Source organism: Mustela lutreola, chromosome 7, assembly GCF_030435805.1.
Source record: "Mustela lutreola isolate mMusLut2 chromosome 7, mMusLut2.pri, whole genome shotgun sequence".
NCBI classification, from domain to species: domain Eukaryota; kingdom Metazoa; phylum Chordata; class Mammalia; order Carnivora; family Mustelidae; genus Mustela; species Mustela lutreola.
The window spans coordinates 60,261,978-60,275,188 of NC_081296.1; the positions used below are offsets into that span (position 1 = coordinate 60,261,978).

At 45.3% G+C, this 13,211-nt stretch overlaps 2 protein-coding genes across 2 annotated transcripts in view; one reads left to right on the forward strand and one right to left on the reverse strand.

The window, feature by feature from the left end:
- Window positions 1-10,054, forward strand: part of AVEN (apoptosis and caspase activation inhibitor) — a 175,207-nt gene extending 165,153 nt beyond the window's left edge. Inside the window, exons 3-6 of the mRNA XM_059181085.1 lie at window positions 1,363-1,433; window positions 6,217-6,312; window positions 8,398-8,758; window positions 9,552-10,054. Of these exons, the coding sequence (XP_059037068.1) occupies window positions 1,363-1,433; window positions 6,217-6,312; window positions 8,398-8,758; window positions 9,552-9,667 (644 nt within the window). The 3' untranslated portion in view covers window positions 9,668-10,054. The remainder of the gene's footprint in view (window positions 1-1,362; window positions 1,434-6,216; window positions 6,313-8,397; window positions 8,759-9,551) is intronic.
- Window positions 10,055-10,186: 132 nt separating this feature from the next.
- RYR3 (ryanodine receptor 3) overlaps window positions 10,187-13,211 on the reverse strand; it is a 352,315-nt gene continuing 349,290 nt past the window's right edge. The window contains exons 102-103 of the mRNA XM_059183407.1: window positions 12,052-12,103; window positions 10,187-11,132 (exon numbers count right to left, since the gene is read on the reverse strand). Coding sequence (XP_059039390.1) covers window positions 11,037-11,132; window positions 12,052-12,103 — 148 coding nt within the window. The 3' untranslated portion in view covers window positions 10,187-11,036. The remainder of the gene's footprint in view (window positions 11,133-12,051; window positions 12,104-13,211) is intronic.

The following is a 13,211-nucleotide window of genomic DNA, read 5'->3' on the forward strand; positions in this document are numbered from 1 at the left end:
CTGCTGCTCTCCCTGCTTGTGCTCTCTTGCTCTGTCAAATAAATAAGTAAAATCTGAAAAAAGAAGAAAAGGAAAAACGAATATCGCAAGATATTTAAAAAGAAATACAGTTATAATCACGATACATACATGCACGTATATACTTCTGTATTCCGTGCACATATAAGGCCTTATTAATTATTCAGATCCTTTATGTCATAATTTTTGAAGGGATCAAATTGATTCACCAATGACTAAGAGTGTTAATTTTACCCCTATTCCTGATAGTACTGTTCTTGGTCCCTTTTGCCTTGAATTTGATCTTGCCAAATGTTGGGGGGGTGGTATAGATTCTAATTTTATCTTTGTCTCTTGAAATTTGAATTCTTCACGTCTTTGTCCCTCTCTTAATTTAGAAGAATGGATTCTATGGTTAAATCCCCTCAGAGATATCACAAAGGAGGAAATGTCCCTGAACCGAGTCTTGGAGCATAACTACAGTAAGAAATGGGTAGACGAGTGTGGGTCTTCCGGACAAGCGGGAAGGACTGAAGAGAGGAGAGGCTAGGATGGAATAGGAAGTATGTTTGGAATGTGATAGGAGGCTGGCTCAGGCAGAAGGTCGGAAGAAATAGGAATTAAACTAGGGTTATTAAGGTTGGGACCATATTTGGGGAATCCTGAAGCTAGGCAGAGAAATAATTCTTTATCAATTAGGTGTTCTTAAGACAAATAACCAAGTAAGTATGCATTTACTAAATGAGCCTTGGTTCAAAGCTTGCTGTCCAGGGTCGTCTTTCATGATTGTTTATGCTGATCTTACAGGTTCGTTTTCCTTTATTCCAAGAGCTCAGTACCGTGATTCACCTGAACTAATCTCATGCATATTCTTTGAGTTTTATTTTGCATTTGACATTCTAACCAGGAGACTTTGGGGGTGATGTTTGAGGCTGATCATCTCACTTCAAAGAGATAGTTTAAGCCTGTTCTAATGTGGGTCAGCCTAGACCTTCTTTCCTTCTGTTCTTCTGCCTTTTCAGCTGTGCCCACTCCCCACATCATAAATATCTGTTTCCTTGCATACACTAAGCAGATGGGATGAAAATGTACGGGTAGATGGCCATGTCTACAAGCCTCTTGAGTCATCTCTCCAGAAGCATGTAGATGGTGGCTTACAGAGAATCGTGTGAATTTTCAGGTGCCCACCAGGCCCAGATTGCTGTGTAAAGAAGCGGAAGCCAGGAACCTCTGTTAAATGCTACCACTGAATTTGGGGCTTTGCTTCTCAGAAATGGCACTTTTATTCCCAAGCAGAAATTTAGAGAACTGAGTGTTTTTCTTTGGCTTTTGTGTAAAATTATTATTATTTTTTCCTATCCCTAGGGGACTCCTTCTCACAGTTCCGGTTTGTTGAGGAGAAAGAGTGGGATGGTGAAGCTTCATGTCCAAAACAGGTAAGATGGTTTGTCTTGACTGTGGATTGGCTCTTCTCAAGGCTGAAGACCAATGCCTTTATGTTACTGTTGAGATGAAGTCTTGGGGTAGAAAAGAGTAGTGATTCATGTACAGTTTAGCCTCAGTCACCTCAATTGTTAAGACCATTTTCAGGGAGCTTAAATTATACAGGTCCTTGGAGCTAGAATTCACCTGTGTAACTGGCCGCCTGTGTGAATTACTCATAGTGTATCGTCATGGTTTTGAGTGGGCTACTTTGCCATTTGGCCTGCCTTCCTTTTTCCTTTCTGTGAAGAGTTTCCCTTAGGGTTGAAAATTTATCCCCCCCCCCACACACACTGTTTTTGGTATTAGGTGAAAAAAATCCTTAATTTTATACCTTTAAATAACTCTTCCTCTATAGTTAGGAGAATAAAGCGAGAAAGTAAGAACAAATGCCACAGAAGTCTTTCAGTGACGCCATAAAGCCCAGCTACCTCATTTGCTTTTTGTTCATGCCATATTTTTTCCCCAAGGGTTTTCGATTATTTTCCAACTGTGATTCGATGGATTCTTTCCATAGGGGAGATGACAGGTATTCTAACCCTTTTAAAAAGCACTGAGAATCAGTGGTGGCTTGTCATCTGCTCCCCAGCTCCATGGCTAGCGCCTGCTGTCTCATACAATGATCTGACAATCTGTCCACAGTTTCAGACACGTGACCGAGTAGCAGACCTGAAGGCCAAAGGCAGGGCATTCTCTTCCCCATTCTGCTACCTGCTCAGTACACACACACCTTAAGTGGGTCCTTTTCTCTCTGGGGTGGTCTTCTGTGTACTCGTTTGGGATGGACATTGGCTTACCATACAGACCAAGGGGGTGGGAAATTACTTGTGAAATGACTACCTGTCACTTTGCGTAGAGTGTGTATTACAACATGGGAAAAATAGGGCATTAAAAATACTTGTCTTTGCTTCGGTCTGTGTGGGCATACGCCTGAGGTACAGTTTAGAATTCCAAGACAAATTACAAGCAAACAGAAGTCCTCAAGGAATACAGCAAAAGCCAGACAACTCACATTTCAACTTCTTTTGAACCACATTGACTATTAGAGAATATTTCAGTTATCCTGAGAATTTCAGATAATTCTAAGGTTCTTCATGCATCAGAATACGGAGAACTTATTTACTAGGTATTTTATTAGTTGGAACTTATTCAAAGGTGGATAAGACAGAGACTGTGCTTGTTCATTGCCCTTCGCATGGCCACTGACATATAGTAGGTGACCAGTAAATATTTACATAATAAATGAAAAAGAGTGTGACATAAAATAAGTGGTGTCATAAATGAATTAAGATACTACTGTGGGGGCCACTTTGGGCTGGAAGGGATTGAGATCAGTACCACGGGAAAGAGAGAGAGTCTGAATGGGCCTTGGTGGGTCAGTGTGATGCTGGAGGTCCTGTTGAGTGAGGAGAGCTGATAGAACAGGCATGCTCGGAGTCAGAATATCGCTGGATTGCAGTGTTCCCAGAGAAGGAGGCTTCAGGGGTAAGTCTGGGCTGGATAATACCAGCAGTCTGATCTTCTTCTAGGGGGAGATTTAGCATGTGGGTGAGAGCATAGATCTTGGAGAGGCAAGCCTGACTGTGAATCTGAGTTCTGTGACTTGGGTGAACTTCTTTCCTTTTTTTGTGTTCTCATCTGTAAAATGGAACTAATAATAAAATATAACTTGGGCTTATAATGAGGATTACATTAAATACAAAATAAAAGCTCCTTTGTGCAGTTCCTGACACATATGAAACACTCAGAAGTAGCTCTTATTCCTACTCTTAGTTTTTTCATTAAAGTTTTATTTGGCCAGAAAATGGCAATGGCTAGATTTGACCTGAGCAGCACTGGAAAAGAGGGATTGAAGAGGGAAGAGGCAGGAGGCAGGGAAACCAGTCAGGAGGGTATGATTTTGGGTGAATGAAGGGATGAGGAGCATGGGGAAGTGGGAGTGGAGGAGGGCTCACTGATAGATGGATTTCAGCAGAGGACGAACTAGACTGTGTCACATGTGAGACGTGCGGACAAGAAAGGTGTGTGGTGGCGCAAAGCTTTCTAGCTTGATGATTAGGCAGGTGGTGATGCCATTGATGGGCTACAGAGAGGGCAAGTTTACTCTGAATATTTTGAGTTGATGTGTGGGTAGGACCCATCCAAAACTAAAATTCATCACTTGCCCATCAAAACCTGTTCATGTCCCACTTAACTCCTCACTAGGTTCTGGTTTTGCTTACTTGAGAGAGAGAAAGGTGATAAAAATTTTGGAAGGTATAATGGTCTGATCAAAGGCTATTTTTTCTTCAGCTGCTGAGTGGACTTTCTAGCAGGTTCTTTGTCTGACACAGACACTGAGATTCAGAGTCTAGTAAGTAGTAAGGTTCCTGGACAGAGGGGACAGGTTTTCACTACCCACAGTTCTGTGCACACTGACCTCAGAGAATGGGGTGGGACTTTGTTCTAACAGTCAAGGCTGGCTTCCTGCAGCCGGCGTGAGTATGCAGGCGGAAGGCATCAGGGTCAGGCTATGAGCTCCAACTGTGAGTGACCGTCAGAGTTGGCCTGGTAGATATGGGGACTAGCCTCTCCAGGCAAAAAACAAAATAACCTCTCCATTATTTTAAGACACAGCAAAAAGCTAATTTGTGGTTATTATTCCAATGAAGCCTATTTTAAAATTCACACTTGACTATTACAAGCATTTCACCTCCACTCCTTTTATGTTAGACCTTAGCTTTAGCCCTTTGTGGGAAAGACTGGTGCTGAGAAAAGGAGTCTTCTTCCAAAGTGGCATTTGGTGGCAGGTTCTAGGCTCCAGGACTCCTGCACCTCCCCTGCTGGTTTGAAGTGTCTCTACAGCATCGTGGAGGCCCGTGCAGTGTCTGCAGGGCCTGGGATGGTGGGCGGGAATTAGAAAGGTGGGGGAAGGAGACCTTTCAGGAGCAGACGCCGCTAGATGTCCATCATCCGGCACGTGGCTCAGAAGCACAGCGCGGCCAGTCCCTTTTTATTTGATAGAAAGAGAGAGAGAGAGAACATACAAGTAGGCAGAGCGGCAGGCAGAGGGAGAGGGAGAAGCAGGCTCCCTGCCAAGCAGAGAGCCTGCTAGGGGCCTCCATCCCAGGACCCCGGGATCACAACCTGAGCTGAAGGCAGACACTTAACCAACTGAACCCCCGCCCCGGCACCCCTACTTTTCATTGTTGTGACTATACCATGTAGTCATGTTGCACATGGTGCTAAAGAGGGCAGAGGAAGCGTGGCCACTTTTAGCCAGACCCCCTGTACACCTCCATGGTCCTCCTGTCTGGGGTGCTAAGAGAGCAGCCGGTGAATGGTGGGCACGCATGGCAGGGGTGAAGTTCCTGCTCTTTCTTCGCTGAAAGGAGGGGGTCTGCTTGTGTGCAGCTCTATGGGCGTTGGGGAGGGTGAGATTTCTAGTGTGTGATGTGCCAACATACCCACGAGCTAAGCATTTGGGATCACACTTTCTACCCGCTGGAGAGTGTTTCTTCAAACTTGAAAATGAAGACTTGACCACACTGATCTGGCCACAGCCCTTAAGGTGCTAATAAGTGCAGGGCTGAGGAAAGGCCTGGAATGCACACTGAATTTCTGGTTTTCTTGTCAGGGCTTTACCAGCCTCTATCCTGCTCCCTAAATACACTGTGTGTTTTAGAAGGGAGTTCCTTTTTTCCAAAACCAGGGCCTATCTGGTGCTGCCAACATGGTGTAGCTAAGAGCCAGCCATCTTGGGACTGTTTCTGAAGGGCAGGTGAACAGCCACACCATCTCTCGCAGCCCGCTCAACGACACAGCAGTGGCTGCTGTGGGCATCAGGGGTTACAGTGGGTCCAGATTAGGGTCAGGCTCTTCTTGAGCTCACCGCCCCCCTCCCCCCCCACAGTGAACCCATTACCCAGGATGTCCCAGACACTGCTGCGGTGGAATCCAGACCGGCTAGGTGGGCCCTGACTTCTCTTCTAACTTGAAGCCAGGGACAGTGCAGTAAGCTGGGTTTCCAGCTGGACCTGGGAGGGCTCTGGTAGATGAGGTGGTTAGCAGTATCTGCCTCTTTGGGTTATTTGTTCTCTTGGGTGGCCTGGGCCCCAGAAAGTAGCCATCAGACTGTTGTCAAGCCATGAAATAATTGGGAATGTTTCCTCAGCTGCTGTCAATTTGGGAGGTCATTGCCAGGATAGATCTCGACTTCCATGAACGGGAGAGGAGTCAAGGGAAGCTTTCGGTGTTGTTCACACAGAGTGGCCCTAGCTAGCGGGCAAGTCTGCCTCCTGCTTTCTGGTTAGAACAGAAGCCTAGACCACAGGCTGAGCCTATGAGCCCCGTCTCCCTGCTTAGTCGGCCCTTCTCTCCTCTCCTGAAGGCTGGCTGTCTGAATTAGAGGGAGGGGTCCACTTTGATCCCCTTAAATGCTTATTTTTCAATTTGCCAGTAATTCTAGAAGCATCTGTAGTTTCCAGGTTATTGTGCAGTCTCAGTGTGGGGGTTATCACTGCCCTGTTCTGCTCTCACAGTGTGAACTGTCACCCCAGAACATAGCTTCGGTTTTGCTCATCTTAACGCGATGATAGAAAGTAGCAACCATATCAAGTGGGACCTAGGATAGGACTTACTCTCCACTGAATGTAATGTCAGTGGATGGTTTATTTCTTCCGTCATCTGCTGCTGTTTTATCTCTGAATGGTCCTTTGTACTTGTCACCTGACAATGCATATAATTTTTTGTTAATAGAATTCAGCATTTTATGTGGACTGTGAGTCACTGGTTCGAGCCCTTCAAGAGCTGCCTCTCTCACTCCGACTCAATGTTGCTGCCGAATTGGTCCAGGTAAAAATCCCGACAGCATCGTGGGTGCGGGTTAGAGCATATGAAGAAGAGTGAAAACTGTCACTGTGCGGGATGGCTCACAACACCCCTTCCTTCCCCAAAGCTGAGGCTTTTGTATCAGTGTAGCATTTTCAGTTTTAAGGAGGAAATGAAATAATTTTTAGTCTTTTTTTTTTTTTTTTTTTTTTTTTTTTACATTTTACATGTGAAACATTTTGAAGGATTGAATGAAATGTGAAAGAATAAAGTCTGGCTGGTTTTTTGCTCAAAAATTGATGTGCCAGGCTCTGCATTAGCACTAAGTAGTCAGTGGTGATCAGACATTGTTTTTGATCTCCCAGAGCTTAATCTACTGGAAAATAGGAGTATTGATCAAGTTCTCCAATTGCGGCAAGTTCCATGAAGGAGTGTACTGTGCTATTAGAATCTATAATAATGAACCTGATCTATTCTGGTGTGATTAGGAATGGCTTTCCTGAAGGACTGTCAGATGAGCCGAGATCCAGAGTATAAAAGCACGTGAATGAGAATTTAGAGAAGAGTGACCCAATCAGCTCTGCCTTAACACTACTGCTTGTGATGATGATACCCAGGACCGTTCTGGCTGCAGAATGGAGTTGGCAGAATGTGTGTTGGCAAATGTACACAGGCGTGTGTGTACACGCCAGTGGAGAGCGGGTCAGGGCGAGCAAACTAGGAGGCTGCTGCCACAGGCCAGGGTGATGGTGTTGGTGGGACTGGGGTGGAGATGGCAGAGTGGACTGGACTTGGACTTGACCAAGATGTACTTCAAAAGGAAACTAAGCAGGGCTTGGGAAATACTGGAAATGGAGAGCGACAAGTAAAGAATTGTTCTCGGCCTTGCAGCTTGTGCAACTCAGCGAGGGGGGGTATCAGGAAAGATGGGTCTGTGCCTCTGAGATATCAAAGTGGAAGTAGGACTTGGATATGGAAATCTATAGATGAGAAGGAAGGGCTAGAAGCATAAATGTAGGAGATCCCAGTGTAAGATAGCAACTGATGAATGAGCAGAGAGGGGGAGGCCCAGCAGACCATATGACAGGCAACTCACAATGTAGTTGTGGCTTGACTGCATTTTTAAAAAAGTGAAACCCTGAGCCGTACTAATTGTAAAGAGAATCCCAGCAACTGAAGCGGTCAGCTTCGTTCTGCAACTGAATGTGTCACAACACTTGAGCAGTCACATGAATTGGTTACCTACCCAGCTCTTGTTTCGGTGGCCCTGACTGACCTCCGGTTTAGGGCAGCAAGCAGAATTCAGGGCTGGGGTTAATGGCAGGGCAGGGAAGTAGAGAGGATGGCATTTCTCTCTGATTGAGTCACCACGGAGCTCCAGGCATATTTGGGCTGTTTGGGATTTTATTAGTGATTGGGAGAGCGCTGCTGTCCCTGCTGGGTGGCCAGGACACGTGCGGCTGTGGTGCATTCCCCACAGAATGGGGCTGGGTTAGCCCAGTACAGCACAATGAAGGTGATGGGGCCTCAGGGAGAAAAGTGAGGATGTCCTGTCAATGGTAGGCCTGAGAGCAAAAGTACAGATTAATTTTAGTAACTTTGAAAACCTGGCTAGTTTTAAACCACCTCCTTCCCCTCGTTTTACCCAAATGTTACTATGGGTCATTCTAGATGACCTTTATTATCAGTGCATTTAAGTACAGTGAACGATCTGATTTGCTAATAACTTCTGGGTGCCTTTTATAGATATTCATCTCCTCACAGATGTAAACCTGTGTACATTCAAATAGACCTGGGGTACTGCCAGTTCCCACGGCAGTTCCCGAAAGACGTGCCCTTGTGGTGTCTACTCCGCCATTGTGCAGAGAGGCGGGGGTGGGCAGAGGGGGAGGCACAGTCCCGTGGTGTTTCAGTGAGGTCTTCCCCATTTACCCCAGCTCAATAAGGAAGGGTTCTAGGGCAGGGCCTGAACTGGGGGACCCTTTGTGACCTTCCTGTCTGAACTGAATTTCCTCTTCCACCAAGTTTGGCTTCCATCGTTTTTGTTTCTGTGTAAGCAAATAGGGCAAAACTCAGATTTTTACCTGCATTATGATGCTTCTCTTTCAGACCACCCTTCCTTTAGAACTTCCTCAGGTGAAACCAAAGAGAAATGATGAAGGCAAGGGACTGGGGATGCAGTTAAAAGGGCCCTTGGGGCCCGGAGGAAAGGGCTCCACCTCCGAGCTGAAATCTGCCGCTGCTGGCTGCCCCATGTACCTGGGTAAAGATGGCCCCAGCCCGGCTCCCTCCACGGGACCTCAGAAACCCACCGCCCCCCTGCAGGCGGCAGCAGACCACTTGGAGGAAGAATTAGATCTGCTGCTTAGTTTAGATGCACGTGTAAGAGAGGGAGAGAACACTGCACCAGTCCAGACCGTGCAGGCCCAAGAATCTGAGAAGGATGGGGAGGTGGCCCAAGAAGAACAAGGTATGGCTTTCATTTTATTCCCTATCCATCTTCTCACCTTTTCTGCCAACAGCCCCACTGGCATCCCGTCCCTACCCCTCTCCAGCAGCTTCTGTCATCGATCTGTTGTTGTCTGCCGACATCTATTTCTGGGCTCACATGGCCGCTTCCCCCTGAGCTGACCTTTCGGACAGCATTCCTCACTCAATACAGCAGGCTCGCAGGGTGCTCCCTGCCCGACTGCGATATTAAACCCAGGGCGGCAGATGGACCCGGCGCTGGAGAGAGGCATGCAGATCCTCGTTGCCCTCAGCTGTGCTGTAGCAGACCTTTTAATCGACTGTCTAAGCAGGACCGTTAACCAGCTCTCCAGACTTGTGGCTTGCTATTTCCGTCTTATTTTTGTACAAAAGAGCACTTCGCCCTTTGTGCGTGCTCTGTGAGACCATGGGCCACCTGCTATGGAGAGGCCAAGGCCAAGGCGGATGTGTGCCCCGTCCACAGCTGCATTTGAGAACCTGTGAAGACTTTCCAGGAGTGCTACAATAGTAAGAAGAAAACTAATCTGTTGGTCTTTTTAGGAAACTTAGTGAACTGGAACATTCAACTTCAGAATAAACAGAGGATCAAGTCTCCCCCCCAATTATTAATTTGTTTAGCTATTACTGTATCTTCTTGAAGAGTTGAAGCCGTAATAGAATGTTTCCTGTTATGTAATCAGAGCTGAATTCCATCACAGAACAAACCCCAAGGAAGCCTTCCCCTCAGTTTTGGGACTAATGTAAAGTCGCTAACACTGCTTTTATCTCCCCAGGTCCTGCCGAGCTATCTGTGTTGGGAGAAAAGAACGTGCAGTCTGAGCAACCAAATACATCGAAAACTGTTACTGAGGAGGAGCTTGAAGACTGGTTGGACAGCATGATTTCCTAACCTAAAAGGAAAAGAAAAAAGAAAAAAGAAAAAGAAAATGAGAAAAAAAAAAGTGCCTGACGCAAATTTTGGTTGCCTTGTCAGTAAGGGTGGGCCCCCAGCTGTCCTTCCAGAACAGCTGGTTGCGGAGCACGCCCGAGCCAGTGTGTTCCATCACGCTTGCCGCAGGGAACGCCTACCTCTATGTTCCACGGCGCCCGGGACTACCCATCTATGAGGCTCGCTGCATCCGCTCTCTGGCTTAGCAATCTCCAGAGTACTTGAGGGCAGGGGATGTTATGGCTCTTGTTTCCAACCTCCTTCCTTTCAGTGTTTACAGCAGAGCAGGTGCTGCTGATAGATAGCAACAAGGCATTCATTTGGCCAAAATAAACGAACGCTGCTCTATGGCATTCCTTTCTTTCTTGGGGGGCGGGGGGTAAGGCTCTTTGTCCCATGCCCCTTTTCCAGTAATTACAGGACAGCCATGGAATCATCCAGAAGAGGTACATCACCAGAGGCCGACACCACAGATTGGTACGTGGTACTTTATTGCAGTGGGCACTTCCTTTGACGTAAGGAGATTCACCTAAACACAGCAGCTCCACTACTTACAAGGGAACCATAAAGCAGTACTCAATTTGGCATAAGAATGACATTTTTCTGAATTTTCAATACAGTACTTCTAATAACAGCAGTTGACAAGCTGTTACTGAAAAAAAAAAAAACAATAGGAATAACCTTCAAGTGCAGTTTCATAAAGACAGAAGATCAACACAACCCATTAATGGAACTGTCCATCTGAAACAGAAACATAAAAAATTTGCATAGCTATATCTAAAGAGATTTTAAGGCACTTAATCGATAGTTCAGTGTCGACAAAGGGTTGGTTGGTTGGTTGTTTTTTTTTTTTTTCTATTTTAACTGCTTAAAGCTTTTCAAGCTGATTCTGAATACATTCACTAGCAAGTACCATGGGAGAAATTTGCAGTTAAAATGATTTTTTTTTTTTTGTAATTCAGACCATGAGTCACTAGTGGATACTGTCATGTGACATTCAAGTGTGTAAAATTTCAGGTATTGTGCATTGAAGACTTCATACTTCTAGTTCTTTCCTCAATGACACCATTTTCCATTACAGCTGAAAACTTGAAGGTATTCTCAACTACAGTTTCCTTGATTCTTTGCCATCTTTTAACATTTTGATAAGGACTACGTCCATTAGGCACAAAAAGCCAAATCAATTCATAAACATCACATATTTGTAACACTTTCTTGTAAGGGAGGCATTTAGAATATGTCACATTTCAAATATTTTGCAGAGCTATAAAAAGGATTTATTTCGCTGGAAGTAGACCATCTAGAATTGTGGAGTTTCTTTCATTCTGATTTACCCAAGCTGATCTTCATATTGTTTCCGAAAGCAGTCACCAGCCGGGAAGAAATCCCAACATCTTTCTTGGTACATCTTCCAGACGTAAGATTCCTGAAATAAAGGAAACAAAGGGTACTACTTTTTAAACCACAGTAAGCTAAAACCCAGGTGGTGTTTACTTAGTAGGTCTCCCTTGGAGAATGGTGGCGGGGCCCAACCTCGTACCTTCTTCCTTGCTCTGCTCCCAGCCCAAGCTAGTTTAGGAGCAAAAAGTCATTCCCCACCCCCACTCCAATTCCCTCCCCCCAAAACTCAAAACACTGAACAAATGCAATGATTGCGAGTAAAAATGCTGAAAGATCTAGCAGGAGGCTGTTTCTATGCCATTTGTAATTGGTAGAATGCAGAACACACAATGAAGAGATAGTGAGTGCTAGTCGGGGCAGATGCCTGGAGATCTAGAACCAGTTGCCTCTCAAGTGTCTGAGCTGTGAAGTTTTCCTACAAATCTGATAATGTTTGAGTATTAGATAACCTACCTTTTCTTCCCTTTGTTCTCTTGTCTTGGCATTTGTTTCTCATACTTAGTCACAGAATCCCTTTTGACACATACTTTCACTCATACTACCCACACCTCCACGGTCCCTATGTCACCCACACATGAGGTGGTTATCTTTCTCCGGCTGTCTCTCACGCCATTTTACTCTCTTTGTTAGAGCCACCCACTCAGCTCCTCCTTGTCTTTTTGTCTGTAATGTTCTCCCCACCTCCAGCTATTCTACTGAAGCAGTAACCGTAAGGGTTTAGAAAATGTCAGCGTTGTTGGGATGGATAAGCAAAGTCTTTAGGAAGAGACTAGAGGTGCCTGAGGATATTGGCTTCTTAGGTCACAAAGGGATGGCAGAATTCTGCAGAGGAAGAATGTACACTGGAAATGAATGAAGTCATCTATCTACTTCAGACATCCTATGTTCTGTTGAGTCTGAAGACTTCTAAAAGGGGTACAAGTCTTATTAAGATATTTTCTCACCTGACCCGTGTGTTCTGTCTCATCTTTATTAATCAGGTACATCAGGAAGAACCTGGAAAAAGATTTAAGTGAGAAAAAGACAATATTACTTTGGTTAATCTTTTTGTGAGGAGAAATTTTACTATTACTTGTGAGAAGAATTTTGGCTGCCTTTTTAAAAAATCCTAACTGGGGGCACCTGGGTGGCTCAGTCAGTTGAATGTCTGACTTGTTTTGGGTTCAAGTCATGATCTCAGCGACCTGGGATCAACCCCATGTGGGGCTTGGCACTGGGCACAGAGCCAATTTAACACCCCCTGCCTATCTGCCTTATCCCCCACCTTCTGCCCTATCCCCCACCAACATGTGCTCTTTCTCTCTCCAAAAAAATAAAAATCCTAAACAATGAAAGGTAACCAAAACTCTTACCATATGATTTTTAGTAGCTTAACGTAGAACTAAAATTGTGTGTTTCTCAAGGATAGGTCATGGAAAAGGTAGAAAGCATGTAACCTCGTTAAGCTGTTCTCCTCTAGAAAGAGTTTTTTTATTGTAGACCTCTGAGAAATGCCAGTGTAGTGTCACTTGTGCTAATGGTGGTGTGGCTAGGGTTCGAGTCTGTTCATCCAATTCACCCAAGTATCCACGGAAGCTGGGGCAGGTCTTTGAGCTCACACTGTAGGATCTCAGAGACCACTTTCAAAGGAGCCTGTCTTGTGCCCTCAAAGACAAGACTGGGGATGGGGAGAGCCTGAGCTCCAGACTTCAAATTCTCTCAGGGTCTCCTTAGATCTGCAGCTTTAGCAACGATAAAAAGATTTCATTCCTTCCTTCCTAGTCCTTTTAGCAGACTAAGAGGGCCGCACGGCAAATAGTTTTATCATGTTCAAGACTCGGGGATGGAAGACTTTAGTTCCTGGCACATTTATTTGACAAAGCACCACTTTTAGGGGGAGTTTCAAATATGAACAAGATGGGTTCTCTCTCCTCCAGCATGCTGCTAGCAGTGCAGAGAGCCAGAAAGGAGATTATAATATGTAGTGCCAAGGGAGGATGTCAAAGGGGTACGGCATCACAACACCCTTTCACATTTTTCTACTCACGGGTCCTGATAGAGGGCCAGGTGCTCACCTTTTCTAGAAGGACATCCATTCGCATCGCCTCCATTAAGATGGAAACTC